General features: G+C 43.9%; 1 protein-coding gene across 3 annotated transcripts in view; it reads left to right on the plus strand.

The window, feature by feature from the left end:
- The window catches only part of LOC144684860 (uncharacterized), a 399,842-nt gene that overhangs the window by 196,884 nt on the left and 187,652 nt on the right, over positions 1-15,306 (plus strand). For all 3 annotated transcript variants that reach the window (XM_078549191.1, XM_078549190.1, XM_078549192.1), the window contains 2 exons: positions 3,185-3,292; positions 12,785-12,894. In XM_078549191.1, the coding sequence (XP_078405317.1) occupies positions 3,185-3,292; positions 12,785-12,894 (218 nt within the window). The remainder of the gene's footprint in view (positions 1-3,184; positions 3,293-12,784; positions 12,895-15,306) is intronic.

Below are 15,306 nucleotides of genomic sequence, written 5' to 3' on the forward strand. Positions count from 1 at the left end.
CCGATTCCCTTACTGGTTAAAAACCTGTTTCTCAGCCTTGAATATACTTAATGACTCAGCCTGTCCAGCTCTCTGCAGTAAAGAATTCCACAGATTGACTACCCTCTGAGGGGAGAAATTCCTTCTCATCTGTCTTAATGGGCGAACCCTTATTCAGATTATGCCCTCTGGTCCTAGACTCTCCCAAGGGGAAACAACCTCTCAACATCTACCCTGTCAAGCCCCCTAAGAATCTTGTGTTTCAATAAGGTTGCCTCTCATTCTTCTAAATTCCAATGAGTACAGGCCCAACCTACACAACCGCTCCTAAGAAAATCCCTCCATACCCGGGATCAATTTAGTGAACCTTCTCTGGACTGCCTCCAATGCCAGTATATCTTTCCTTAGATAAGGGGACCAAAACTGTTCACAGTATTCTAGGTGTGGTCTAACTAGTGCCTTGTATAGTTTTAGCAAGACTTCCCTATTTTTATACTCCATTCCCTGTGAAATAAAGGCCAACATTCCATTTGCCTTCCCTATTACTTGTTGAATTGTATGTTAGCTTTTTGGGATTTATGCACAAAGACTCTAGAATCCATCTGTGCTACAGCCTTCTGCAGTCTTTCTCCATTTAAATAATATTCAGCTCCTATTATTCCTGCCAAAGTGCGTAACCTCACATTTTCCCACATTATATTCCATCTGCCAAATTTTTGTCCACTCACTTAACCTGTCTATATTCCACTGTCGACTCCATATGTCATCTGTACCATTTGCCTTCCCATCTAATTTTGGATCATCCACAAACTTGGTGATAGTACATTCACTTCCCTCATCTAAGTCATTAATATATATTGCAAATAGAGGCCCCAGCACTGATCCCTGTGGCACTCCACTAATTACAGGTTGCCATCCTGAAAATGCCGCCCTTATCCCAACTGTTTTCTTATGGTTAGCCAATCCTCTATCATGCTAACCCATTCTATCCCAACACCATGGGCTCTTATCTTATTAAATAGCCTTATGTGCAGTACCTTAGTGAACTTATAATGAATAAGAACAAACAATGCTTGAAATGCAGAGTTTATTTTTCTGTTCTTTCCATAACACTTGAGATATGGTAGAAAAAAGTACTTTATTAATTTAAGTTGATAAATTAGTCTGGTTGATTGTGTTGGTGCATAAAATGTACAAGCATAGGGCACACAGAGCCAACTGTGGATGAAATTCTGCACCTGTGGGATTTGTGCTGTTCTGGTATACCTTACAGGATGACGTCCCGGGGATCTAATAATGGAATCAATTTGAATGACTGTTGATATGTCTGTGGCTATCAGGAAACACCGGAGATCTGAGATTAGCCCCCAAATGATTGAACCAGTAATCTTTTCTCCTAATATCTCTTGAATGCACGAAACATGCAGGAGTTATTATCCCTGACCATGTAATTACTTTTCAGATGTGTGGATTATGAATTTATTTTGAATAATTTACTTGATCTAGTGTAGTTTAGATAATAGGAAGTTTATTCTCAATTAAATGGGCAGGATCTAAACCTTAATTGTTGAAAAACTAAAAAGAGCTAAAGTGCCAAAGCCCATTGATAGGTCTCTTTACACCTCTACTTATAGGTTCATTTAGCACCTTGACATAGTTGGAAGATAAGTTAGCTGAGCCTTTACAAGATTTGCACCTCCTAAATACAAATTAGAATATCAACTAAGTGCCTCCTGCTTGCCCAGGCATGCCTTCTCAGGCAAAAGAACATTGAGAGATTTCTACACACATGTATATGCTTTTACTTGGCATTTCAACATGTCACATTTTCCTATGAAGCAAATTGACTGCTTTGAAGAAAGAAGTCAATCATTTCCTGTTGGCTTATCTATCATTTGGGGATCAGAAGATTTGCAACCTGTTACTAATCTACAGAGAAACAATTTGGTTTTAATTGACCATGGAATGTGCTTGGGCAGAATCATTTGGCATTTGTTGGACAGCAGGGTGAGCATAATTACTCTGTGCCTCATTGCTAATGCTCTGCCCCTTCAATAATGCTCCCTGTCACAGCTTTAGCCCCACTCCTACCATTGATTGGCCTAGCCCTTCCTCTGCTGCAGTTATGTGGGTGGCCCAGTGGATTTGCTGCACCATTCCACCTTACCCCCACCACCCTTGAAAACAGTGATCTGTTTATCAGTGCTTGGAGTCCACTGGCAATTACTTGAATGATGAATATGAAGCTAACTCCTTCAGGAGGAAAGGAGGTCTTGTGGCACAGTTAGGAGCATCCCTGCTTCTGAGCCAAAAGTTCTGGGTTCGAGTCCCATCTCAGGACTTGATGGCCACGGAAAGTGAGTTTGTAACGTGGCCAAACAGGTTGAGTATCAACCTGCAAATCCTTGCAACACATGCCAATGTCAGGTGGCAAGAACAGGAGAGATTCCTGGTCAGCAAGTTGGCACCTCTACCACCACTATCCATAACTCTAGATTACAACATGGGGGAAGATGGTAACATAGTGGTACTATGGCAGCTGGTGGAATTTAAATTCCATTAATAATCTGAAATTAAAAAGCTAGTCTCAGTCATAAAACCATTGTCATTCACTTAATGCCCTTTAGAGAAGGAAACCTGTACTAAACTTGGTCTGGCCTACATGTGACTCCAGACCCACAGCAATGACTCTTACTGCCCTCTGAAATGGTGTGGCAAGCCGCTTGGTTCAAGGGAAATTAGGGAACAAATGGTGGCCTTGTCAGCAACACCCATATCCCATGAAAGTATAAAGAAAAAGGAAAATTGTTGCAAAAGGTGAAATTTCACAAAGTATGTAATTCATTTTAAAAAAACATAAATATCAACTTGACCTTCATGAATAAACCTTTTATATTGCAATAAGTAATCCTCAGTAAACATACATTAAAATATACATTTCCCTCAAAGATTAGATTTGCCTTTGCTGATATACAAATATTTTGCATTGATTTATGATTAAGGAAGAATTGTTTTGTTGTATTAGAGAGACTTATAATGAGTTAGTTAAATAGAGTAAAATATACTTTACATTGACAGACAAGTTTCCAATCACAAATGTATGGATAATTAAACATTATAAACTTATTTATCCATGCGAGCATAGAATTAAGCATAAATGATTATCATGTGACAAGTGCAACACTGGCCTGTATTTTTATTTCAGATGATCCGTAGAATTTACAAAGGAATCCCACTACAGCTTCGGGGTCAGATTTGGTCACTGCTATTAGATTTGGAAAAATTGAAGTCGGAGAATGAAGGGAAATATGAGGTAAATTATTTAGGAAATTGTTTGTGTTAAGTACTTGGTTAAACATCTCAAGGTGATTTTTTTATTGCCTTCAATCTTCTTCGGTGACCAACATACTAGATTTTTCGAATTTCATTATATAGTGTTGACATGTTAAATCCAAAATATTGGTTCAAACAATAGTGCAAACATGTAGGAAAGTACAATTCAGTTGAATGTCTATCCATGTAATTCCATCAATCACAGCTTTAAACTGTCCTTTCGTAACCTTTATCACAAGGGAAATAATCTTGGTAATACGTTTGGTGAGGTGGGCACTTAACCTGATGGGAGGGTGACAGGTGAGTACCCTGCTGCCTTGCCACCTCTGCCCTGATTAAGTCCATGACTGGAAGACTCATGAATGGCCTTCCCATCCCGCTGCCAATGGAGGCCCTAAAATGGGCATTTAATGCCCATTTAGGGGCTTCATCCTGTCACTGCTGGTATTCACTGAATGTTCCAAATTCTTGCTGGTGGGAAGCTTAATTTGGAGGATGAGCTCAATTCTGGGGAGGTGGCCTTTTAATTAGCATGCATGAGATGCTAATGAATGCACATGGGGCTCTTGACATTGTTCATCAGGAATCTCGACCTGCCTTTAACATCAAGAGAACAAAATTCACAGTTTATCCGCCATTGGGAAACAGATTTTTTGCCTTTCGTCAAATTAAATGCACCTGCCTGCCTGGTGTATTTGTTTGTGGGCTTCCAGAGCAGGCCTCTTGTTCAAAGGCACAAAGTGCCTGATCCAGAGATCTGGCATTGCGAAGGAGCGGGGAGCTGCTGAGAGCTTTTGCTGCTGAACACCTCCCCACCACCCCCCAACCAACACTCACCTATGTTTGGGTCCATAGCGATCATAAGCCGCGAATGATTATAGTACCGGCAGCAGCCACACCTCCTCACCACCGGAGTCCTTGACCTCAAGGAAGGCTTGCCGCTGCATAGTTAAGTGCCTGATTGGAAGAGACGACATGGGGCTCTCACCTGTGGCCCCAGTCACTTTCATTAAATAGCACCCATAACCTGTCATATTATGGGTTATATTGTTGAATCTTCCATGGGCAGGATTTTTCAGATGGCGGGGTTTCCCACCCTGCCACCCAAAGAGTTGACGGGATGCATCCCCTCCGATACCTGCTGCCCCACAGACAAGGGAGGCAGGCTTACTGGGGAAGGGTGGGGAGTGTGTCCTGGGAAGGGAGGGAAACATGTGGGGAAAGGGGGAGGAGGGGTGAGCAGGAGAATATGGGGCAGGGGATAGGTAAAAAAAGTGTCGGGGAAGGAGGGGAGCGTCTGTGGGGGAGGGAGGAAGGCAGCAAAAAAAGTCTAGGGAGAGGGGAGTGCCTATGTGGGAGGGAAAAAAAATAAAGTGTCTGGGGAGGTGGGGAGTACCTGGGGGGCAGTGGGGAAGTATGTGGGCGGGAGGGGAGGGAAAGAGCACCTGGGGTGGGAGAAATTGTGTCTGGGGTGGAGGGGGAGTATCTGGATTAGAGAAGAGGAAAAAAGGTGTGCCTGGGAGGGAGAGGAGTGTCGGAGGGGAGAGGGGGGTAGGGGGAGGAGGGGGGGGGGTGCGTTCAAGGTCTGCAAGTGGCTGAATTCGTAAAGTCAGAGTCAGTCAGAGGTCTACAGCACAGAAAAAAGGCTCTTCAGCCCATCGTGTCTGCGCCGGTCAAACAAGTACCTAACTATTCTAATCCCATTTTCCAGCACTAGGCCCTTAACCTTGTATGCCATGGCATTGCAAGTGCACATCCAAATACTTAAATGTTATGTGGGTTTCTGCCTCTACCACCCTTTCAGGCAGTGAGTTCCAGATTCCCACCATCCTCTGGGTGAAAAAAATTCTTCCTCACACCTCCTCTAAACCTCCTGCCCCTTACCTTAAATCTATGCCCCCTGGTTATTGATCCCTCCACCAAGGGGAAAAGTTCCTTCCTGTCTACCTTATCTATGCCCCTCATAATTTTATACACCTCAATCATGTCCCCCCTCAATCTCCTCTGCTCCAGGGAAAATAACCCCAGTCTATCCAATCTCTCCTCATAACTAAAACTCTCCAGCCCAGGCAACATCCTGGTAAATCTCCTCTGCACTCTCCCTAGTGCAATCACATTCCTATAATGCAGATCCCAGAACTGCACGCAATACTCTAGCTGTGGCCTAACCAGTGTTTTATACAGTTCCAGCATAACCTCCCTGCTTTTATATTTTGTGCCTCAGCTAATAAAGGCAAGTATCCCATATGCCTTCTTAACCACCTGATTTATTTGTCCTGCTACCTTAAAGGACCGGTGGACATGCACACCAAGGTTCCTCTGATCCGCAGTACTTCCCAGGGTCCTACCATTCATAATGTATTCCCGTGCCTTGTCTGTCCTGCCCAAGTGCATCACCTCACACTTATCTGGATTAAATTCCATTTGCCACTGATCAGCCTGTATATATCCCCCTGTAACCTAAGGCTATCCTCCTCACTATTTACCACCCCACCAATTTTTGTGTCATCCGTGAACTTACTGATCACCCCTCCTGCATTCAAGTCTAAATCGTTTATAAAAAGCACAAACAGCAAGGGACCCAACACCGATCCCTGTGGAACCCCACTGGACACAGGCAACCAGACACAAAAACACCCCTCGGCCATCACCCTCTGCTTCCTGCCACTCAGCCAATTCTGGATCCAATTTGCCAATTTGCCTTGGATCCCATGGGCTCTTACCTTCATTATCAGTCTCCCACGCGGGACCTTATCAAAAGCCTTGCTGAAGTCCAAGTAGACTAGGTCAAATGCATTGTCCTCATCTACACACCAGGTCACCTCTTCGAAAAATTCAGTCAAATTGGTCAGACATGACCCCCTCTTAACAAAACCATGCTGACTGTCCTTGATTAATCCCTGCCTCTCCAAGTGTAGATTAATTCTGCCCCTCAGTTGCTTCCAATAGTTTCCCCACCACGGAGGTTAGACTTAGTGGTTTATCCCTTCCTCCCTTCTTGAATAACGGCATCACATTGTCTGTCCTCCAGTACCTCTCTTGTGGCCAGAGGGGTATTGAAAATTATTGCCAGTGCCGCTGCTATCTCCTCCCTTGCTTCACTCAACAGCCTGGGATACATTTCATCTGGGCCTGGAGATTTATCTACTTTTAAGCCTGCCAGACCACATAGAACCTCCTCTCTTTTTATGCTAACTTCTTTAATTATATCACAGTCCTTCTGCCTGATTTCCACACCCACATCATCCCTCACTTGTGAACACCAACACAAAGTATTCATTTAGAACCCTACCTATGTCTTCTGGCTCCACACACAAATTACCACTATGGTCCTTAATGGGCCTTACTCTTTCCATAGTTATCCTCTTACTCAATGTACTTGTAAAATAACTTTGGATTTTCCTTTATTTTACCTGCCAATGTTTTCTCATGCCCCCTTTTTGCTCTCATAATTTCCTTTTAAGCTCCTCCCTACACATTCTATTCTCCTCTAGGGCTTCCGCTATTTTGAGCCCTCAGTATCTGCCATAAGCCTCCCCTTTTCTCTTTATCCAATCCTGTATATCCCTTGACATCCTTGGATTGGTTGGTCCCACCTTTCGTCTTTGGTGGAATACGTTAGCCCTGTACTCTCCTTATTTCCTTCTTGAATGAGTTCCATTGCTCTGACACAGATTTACTTAAAAGTAGCTGCTCCCAGTCCACTCTGGCCAAATCACATCTGATCTTATTAAAATCGGCCTTCCCCCAATTTAGAACTGATTTCTGGCCCATCCTTGTCCTTTTCCATAACAACCTTGAAACTAATGGAATTATGATCACTATCTGCAAAATGCTCCTCCACTGATACCTCTACCACCTGCCTGGCTTCATTCCCTAAAATTAAGTCCAGGACCACCCCCTGTCTTGTAGTACCTTCTACATACTGGCTTAAAAAGCTCTCCTGGATGCAGTTTAAAAATTCCACTCCCTGTAAACCTATCACACTGACTAGTGGGGAAGTTGAAATCCTCCACTATTACTACCCATTATTTTGAATTGAATTAAGGGATATCTTAATAATTAAGGCACCTGGATGTCAAAGATGCTTAGTTGTGTTCTCCTCTCATTGAAGTCTGCATTGTAGCAAGTTTGTTCCTGACTCATGCGCCTCATAACATCAAGACCCTAGCAAGGTGTAGAGCTGCCATTCATCCTGTGCCATTTGTCATTGGTAGCTGTCAGAGGCAGGGAGGGAAGTGGAATGCCTCCAAGGGGCTGGTGGAGGGCAGCCAACTCATGACTCCAAACCTGCATCCTCCTGGGTGAATGGACATGGCAGACAAGGGATCATGCAGTTAGACTTTATGCTGCCAAGGCAATGGTGTCTCATTAAAGTTGAGGGTAGTAGAGGCAAGTGGAAAAAAAGTGTCCAAGTGAAGCTTTTTGCACATGTCTCTCATCACCCTGGTCAGAGAACAATGTATCCATATGCGTGTATGAACAGGAGGAATACTCAACTCTGGACATCCAGGATAGCCTTTACCTGGAAGGGGTGGGGAGGGGATGCCATTTCTAGACAGAGGCCAGGGTAATGGGCTTAGCACTGGCCTGTTGGCTTTGAAGTCATGGGAAAGCTGTGAAACACATGCTCACTTAACGTATCACTTCAATTCATTCACTCAGAGGCATCGATGATGTAGGCTGCAGGCAACCCTGCCTTGGTAATGGCTGCCATTCAGATGAGAATGAGGGTCTGTCATCAGTTGGTGCAGGGAGCCAGGAGGAGCAAGGGCCTGAACAGCAAGCAGCTGCAGGGCCTTTATAAAAAGGTCAAGAGGCTGGCGAACATGGATCACTGCAACAGTGAGCATTGGCTGAACCACAGATGTATCACCACCAGTGCTCTTATCTAGAGATGAGCGAAAGGCAATACCGGAGTCAGCTTTGTATGTCCCGGGATGTGGTTGCTCACATCCGCCAACTTCTCCAGTATGAGCTGCGGCCACAAGGAGGAGTTCTGCGCAACTCCTGGCCTGCAGTAAGTGTATATCTGTCTGGATGCCATTTAAGTATGGTGCCAGGACCTTCAGCCCCTGGAGGTAACTGCGGGGTGGGCGACTTCCTGCCTGCCCCACACGAAATTCACCGAGCTCCTCATGGATGCATAATTAATGATGAGCTCAAGAAAGGAAGATCGTGCATGTTCACCCACCCTGCTGCCCAGTGGGAATCACGCTGTCTATCCCCCCACTGCCACCAGACTTAGTCACCTGAATGGAAAATTCCATCCAAAGTTCCAAGTCAGGATGGTGTGCGACTTGGAGGAATTTTCAGGCAGTGGTGTTCCATGTGTCTACTGCCCTTGTCCTTCAGATGAACATACGAATTAGGAGCAGGAGTAGGCCACTCAGCCCCTCAAGCCTGCTCTGCCATTCAATAAGATAATGGCTGATCTGATTTTAACCTCATTTCTGCCTACCCTTGATAACCTTTGCTTATCAAGAATCTATTTACCTCTGCCTTAAAAGATATTCAAGGACTCTGCCTCAACCATCTTTTGAGGAAGAAAATTCCAAAGTCTCAACTTCCTGAGAGCAAACATTTTTCCTCACCTTTGTTTCAAAATAAGAGGTCACCCATTTTAGACAGTGACCCACAGTTCTAGATTCTCCGACAAAAGGAAATATCCTTTCCACATTCACCTTCAAGTCCACTCAGGATATTACGTTTCAATCAAGTCGCCTCTTACTCTTCTAAACTCCAGAAGCCGAGCCTGTCCAACCTTTCCTCATAAGACAACCCACCCATTCCAGGTATTAGTCTAGTAAACGCTGAACTATTTCTAATGCATTTACATCCTTCCTTAAATAAGGAGACCAATACTGTACAGAGTACTCCAGATGTGGTCTCACCAATGCACTGTATAACTGAAGCATAACCCCTCTACTCTTGTATTCAATTCCCCTTGCAGTAAACGATAACATTATTAGCTTTGCTAATTATTTGCTGCATCTGCATACTAACTTTTTGCAATTCATGCACTAGGACATCCAGATCCCTCAGTATCTGAGCTCTGCAGTCTCACTGTTTAGATAATATGCCTTTTTCTATTCATCCTGCCAAAATTGACAACCTCATTTTCCTACATTATACTTCATTTGCTAGAATTTTGCCCACTCACCTGACCTGCCTATATCCTTTTGTAGCTTCCTTACATCCTCTTCACAACTTACTTTCCCACCTTTGTCTCATCAGCAAATTTAGCAACCATACCATTGGTCCCTTCATCCAAGTAATTGATATAGATTGTAAAGAGTTGGGGCCCCAGCACTGATCCCTGTGGTACACCATTCGTCACATCATGACAACCAGAAAATGAGGCATTTATGTCTACCTGCTGTTTCCTGTTAATAGCCAATCTTCTATCCATGCCAATATGTTACCCCTACACAATGAGCTTTTATTTTCCACAATAACCTTTGAGGCACTTTATCAAATGTCTTCTGAAAATCTAAGTACAAAAAATCCCCTTTATCCACAGCACCTGTTACTTCTTCAAAGAACTCCAGTAAATTGGTTAAACACGATTTCCCTTTCACAGAGCCTTTGTTGACCCTGCCTGATTACCTTGAATTTATCTAAGTGCCCTGTTATACCGCCTTTAATAATAGCTTCTAACATCTTCCCTATGACAGATGTTAAAGATAACTGGCCTATAGTTTCCTGGTGGTAGAGGTCCTGGGTTTGAAAAGGTGCTGTTAAAGGAGTCTTGCCGAGTTGCTGCAATGCACCTTGTAGATGGCATATGCTGCTGCCAATGTGCAACAATGGTGGAAGGAGCGAATGAATGTTTAAGGTGATGAATGGGATGCCGATAAAGTGGGCTGCTTTGTCCAGGTTGGTGTCAAGCTTCTTGTGTGTTGGAGCTGCATTTATCCAGGCAAGTGTGGAGCATTCTGTCACACTCCTGACTTGTGCCTTGCAGATGGTGGACATAAGAACATAAGAGGTATGACTAGGTCTTTTGGCCCCTCGAGGCTGCTGTGCCATTTAATAAGGTCATGACTGATCTGATCGTGGCCTCAACCACACTTTCCCTAGTGTCCTCCATAATCCTTGTAGATCACAAATATATCCGAAATCAACCTTGAATTTTCTAAAATTTATCTTTTCATGGGATGTGGGTGTCACTGGCTAGGCCAACATTTATTGCTCATCCTTAATTGCTCTTGTGCTGGTGAGCCACCTTCTTGAATCACTGTAGTCTTTGTGGTGGAGGTACACCCACATTAGGAAGGGAGTTCTGGGATTTTAACCCAGCAAGAGTGCTGGAACAGCAATATAGTTGCAAGTGGTGGAGGAAATGAATGCTTAAGGTGGAGGATGGAGTTCTGATTTGTCCTGGATAGTGTCAAGCTTCTTGAGTGTTGTTAGATTTGCACTCACATAGGTAAGTGGAGAGTATCCCATCACACACCTGACTTGTACCTTGTAGATGGTGGGCAGGCTTCGAGGGAGTCAGGAGGAGAGTTACTCACTGCAGAATTCCCAGCCTCAGACCTGCTCTTGTAACCACAGTATTTATGGCTGGTCCAGTTAGGTTTCTGGTCAATGGTAACTCCCCAGGATGTCGATAGTGGGGGATTCAGTGATGGTAATGCCATTGAATGTCAAGGGGGAAATGGTTAGATTCTCCCTTGTTTGGAGATGGTTATTGCCTGGTACTTGTGGCGCAAACTTTACATGCCACCTATCAGCCCAAGTCTGAATGTTGTCCAGGTATAGTTGCGCATGGACTGCTTCAGTATCTGAGTTGTCACGAGTGGTGCTGAACATGTTTGCATAATCTGCACTTCTGACCTTGAGGTAATTGATGAAGCAGCTGATGATAGTTGGCCCTAGGACCCTATCCTGAGGCACTCCTGCAGTGATGCCCTGGGACTGAGATGATTGACCTGCAGCAATAACAACCATCTTCCTTTGTTCTAGGAATGATTCCAACCAGTGGAGAGTTTGAATGACCCAGCCTCCACTGCTTTCTGAATAATATAGGGTTCCAAAAATTAATGACCCTCAGAAAATTCCTCTTCATTGCCACCCTAAATGGGAGACCCCTTATTCTGAAACTGTGCCCCTGGTTCTAGATGGTCTGAAAAGGGTAAACATCCCCTCAGCGTCTACCATCTCAAAGCCCCTCAACCATAAGTTTCAATAAGAACTCCAATGAGTATAGGCCCAACCTGCTCAACCTTTCCTCATAAGACATCACCTTCATCCCAGGAATCAACCTAGTGAATCTTCTCTGAACTGCCTCCACTGCAACTATATCCCTCCTTTAAAAAAAAGGGAGACCAAAACTGTACACAGTATTCCAGGGGTGGTCTGACCAACACCCTGTACAGTTGTAGCAAGACTTCCCTACTTGTATGTTCTATCCCTTTGCAATGAAAGCCAACATTACATTTACCTTCCTAGTTACTTGTGGTACCTGCATGCTAGTTTGTGATTCATGTACGAGGACACCCAAATTCTTCTGTTCCACAGTATTCTGCAGCCTTTCTCCATTTAAATAACATTGTTTTTTCTTTCTTCCTACTAAAGTAGACAACTTCACATTTTCCCACATTATATTCCATCTGCCAAATCACTTAACCTAGCTATATCCCTTTGCAGACTGTGTGGACAGGCTTTGGGAAGTCAGAGTTACCCACCACAGAATTCCTAGCTCTGACTTACTCTTGTAGCCACTGTATTTATATGGCTGGTTCAGTTAAGTTTCTGGTCAATGGTGACCCATGTGCGGGGTATTGCTAATAGGGCATAGAGTGATAATTGTGCTGTTGAACTCAAGGGGAGATGGTTAGATTCTTTGTTGGAAATGACCTTTACCTAGCACTTGTAAGGCATGAATGTTACTTGCCACCCAAGCCGGAGTGTTATCCAGGTCTTGCTGTATGCAGGTATGAACTGCTTCAGTATCGGAGGAGTTGAGATTGGGTCTGAGCAGTCTGCCATCATCAGCAAGCATCTCCCCTTATGACAGAGAGAAGGTTATTGATGAAGCAGCTGAAGATGATTGGGCAAGGATATTACTCTAAAGAACTTATGCAGTGATGTCGTGGGGCTGAAATGATTGGCTTCCAAGAACCACAACTATCTTCCTTTGTGCTAGGTATGGCTCCAACCAGTGGAGAGTTTGTCCCCGATTCCCATTGAATTTTACTTTTGCTCCTTGATGCCATACTTGCTCAAATGCTACCTTGATGTCAAAGGTGGTCACTCTCATCTTACCTCTGGAATTCAGCTTTTTTGGCCATATTTAAACAAAGGCTCTAACGAGGTTAGGTGAAGGGTAGGACAGGGCTCATGGAGCACAAACATGAACCTGTTGGGCCAAATTTTGTTTCTGCACTGTAAGTACTCGTGACAAAATTGTGTACTATTCAACTGGAAGAGACTTTTAAAATTGTCTTTTTTTTTATATGTACAGAAAATGAAAATACAAGCACAGTGTGTTTCGGAAGATATTAAACAAATAGACCTTGATGTAAATCGCACTTTTAGAAACCATATCATGTTCCGGGATCGATATGGAGTGAAGTAAGTGGTTTAATTTTTAGTGGAGTGACAAAGATTATGGAAACTGCTGCAGTGTTGCCTCCTACTTTCAGCAGCATTTAGCATATAGGGCCATGTCCATGGCTGTGTCACTACCACTTCAGTTCCACTGCTAAGAGCTACAGACATGCACTTGACAGCTCAGAAAAGAGCAAGCGTATTTACAATGTCATTAAATGACAGGGTTTGAACCCAGGCCTAATTCATGGCATAAGTTTTGGAATTATTTTCTGGGAATTTAGTGCAAAAAACACATGGATGTGTTCTGCTATTTTAGTGGTATTGTTGACACCTCCAATAAATTTCCTATCATCAACAAGGTAAGCATTCATATGTTGGTATGCCAGATATAATTCTAGGAGCATAATCTATATGGAAATAAATATAGTTCACACCTGGTAACATCTTCACATATAATACATGATGCCATTGGCACTGCAATGACATTTCACGCTGACTTGGGGAAGGCCACCCACCAGTCCTGGCCAGAGGAGGCCATGTAAGTTTAAAACAAAATTACAAGTCCTCATGTCCAGAAAACATCTAAGGAGCATTCTCCTTAGATCTCATAAGTAGTCTTGGAGATCTCCTTGTCTCTTGCAGTTGGCAAGAGTATCAGCTGCTTAAACCCGTACCAACCACTAAGCTGTTACTTTGCATCTCCAGCATCCTAACACTTCCTGCCCCGTTTCCATTCTTGCCCACTGGCCCCGACAATCAGTCTTGCTGGTTTCCAGAGGGAGATTGACACAAATTATTTAAATGAGACTTTGGAGCTAAAAAGGCCTGAGCCTTGCAGAGATCCCAATGGTACCTGGCCATCCCGAACATTTTCCCAGTTAAAATCAAGGCCAGCCTGTTTTCAGCTGGACAAGCAGGTGGTTTGCCCTATCAAGAGGAAGTGAGAAAGATGGAAATCCAAAGCTGTTAGTTACAGCCATAGAATGAAAGGCTGTTAACTGATTAGGATCATGAACAACTAAAGGTGTTTAGGATCGCATTAACAGCAATTTATATAGTGCCTACAGTGCAATTGAACATTCCAAGGCCCTTCACAGGAACGGCGAGATATTTCCGAGTCAGGATGGTGAGTGACTTGGATGGGAATTCCAGGTGATGTTCTCATGTGTCTGCTGCTCCTGTCCTTCTAGATGGTAGCGGTTGTGGGGTTAGAAAGTGTTGCGTAAAGAGCCTTGGTGAAGTTTCTTCAGTGCATCTTGTAGATGGTACACAATGCTACCACTGTCAGTGGTGGAGGGAGTTGTGGAACGGATTCCAATCAAGTGGGCTGCTTTGTCCTGGATGGTGTCAAGCTTCTGGTGTTGTTGGAGCTGCACTCATCCAGGCAAGTGGAGAGCATTCCATCAACACTCCTGACTTGTGCCTTGTGGATTGTGGACAGGCTTTGGGAAGTCAGTTGGTGAGTTACCCGCCATAGGATTCCTAGCCTCTGATCTGCTCTTGTAGCCACTGTATTTACATGGCTGGTCCAGTTCAGTTTCTGGTCAATGGTAACCCCCTGCCCCTACCAGGATGTTGATAGTGGGGGAATTCAGCAATAAATGCCATTGAATGTCATGGGGTGATGGTTAGATTCTCTTGTTGGGAATGGTCATTGCCTGGCACTTGTGTGGCATGACTGTTACTTATGAATGTTACTTGCCACTTGTCTGTCCAAGCCTGGATATTGTCCAGTTCTTGCTGCATTTGGACATGGACTACCTCGGTATCCGAGGAATCACGAATGATGCTGAACAGTGTACAAGCATCAGCAAACACCCCTACTCTGACTTTATGATGGAAGGAAGGTTATTGGTGAAGCAGCTGAAGATGGTTGGGCCTATGTTGTACCTTTTAATGTACAATAGGAAAAACATCAGCTTCACGGAGGAATTAAACATGAGTGAAAACTTACAACTTGAGATGCAGGGGGACCAGGATCTACTGTAAATCAGTAGAGTAATTGGTAAGTAGGACTTGGTGCGGGAGAGGATACAGTGAGCAGTGTTTTGGATGAGCTGAGGGTGGAAATTAGAGTCAGTCAGGCAAGCATTGGAATGCAAAAGCAAAATACGGTAGTTGCTGGAAATCTGAAAAAAACAGAATATGTTGGAAATGCTCAGCAGGTCTAGCAGAATCTGTGGGGAGGGAAACAGAATTAAGTTTCAGGTCATTGACCTTTCATCAGAACTCTGGGCACTGATGAAAGGTCATCAACCTGAAGCATTAGAATAATCAACTCTGGGGTTTTCAGCAATAAAATGGGTAGCAGTAGAGGAAGGTGGTGTTATGGAGATAGAAGTAGACTGTCTTTGTGATGGAAGGATATAGAACTGGAAGTTCAGCTGCGAGTTGATTAGGACACAGATTACAAACAGTCTGGTTCTGTTTGTG

This window comes from Cetorhinus maximus, chromosome 9 (genome assembly GCF_964194155.1).
Source record: "Cetorhinus maximus chromosome 9, sCetMax3.hap1.1, whole genome shotgun sequence".
NCBI classification, from domain to species: domain Eukaryota; kingdom Metazoa; phylum Chordata; class Chondrichthyes; order Lamniformes; family Cetorhinidae; genus Cetorhinus; species Cetorhinus maximus.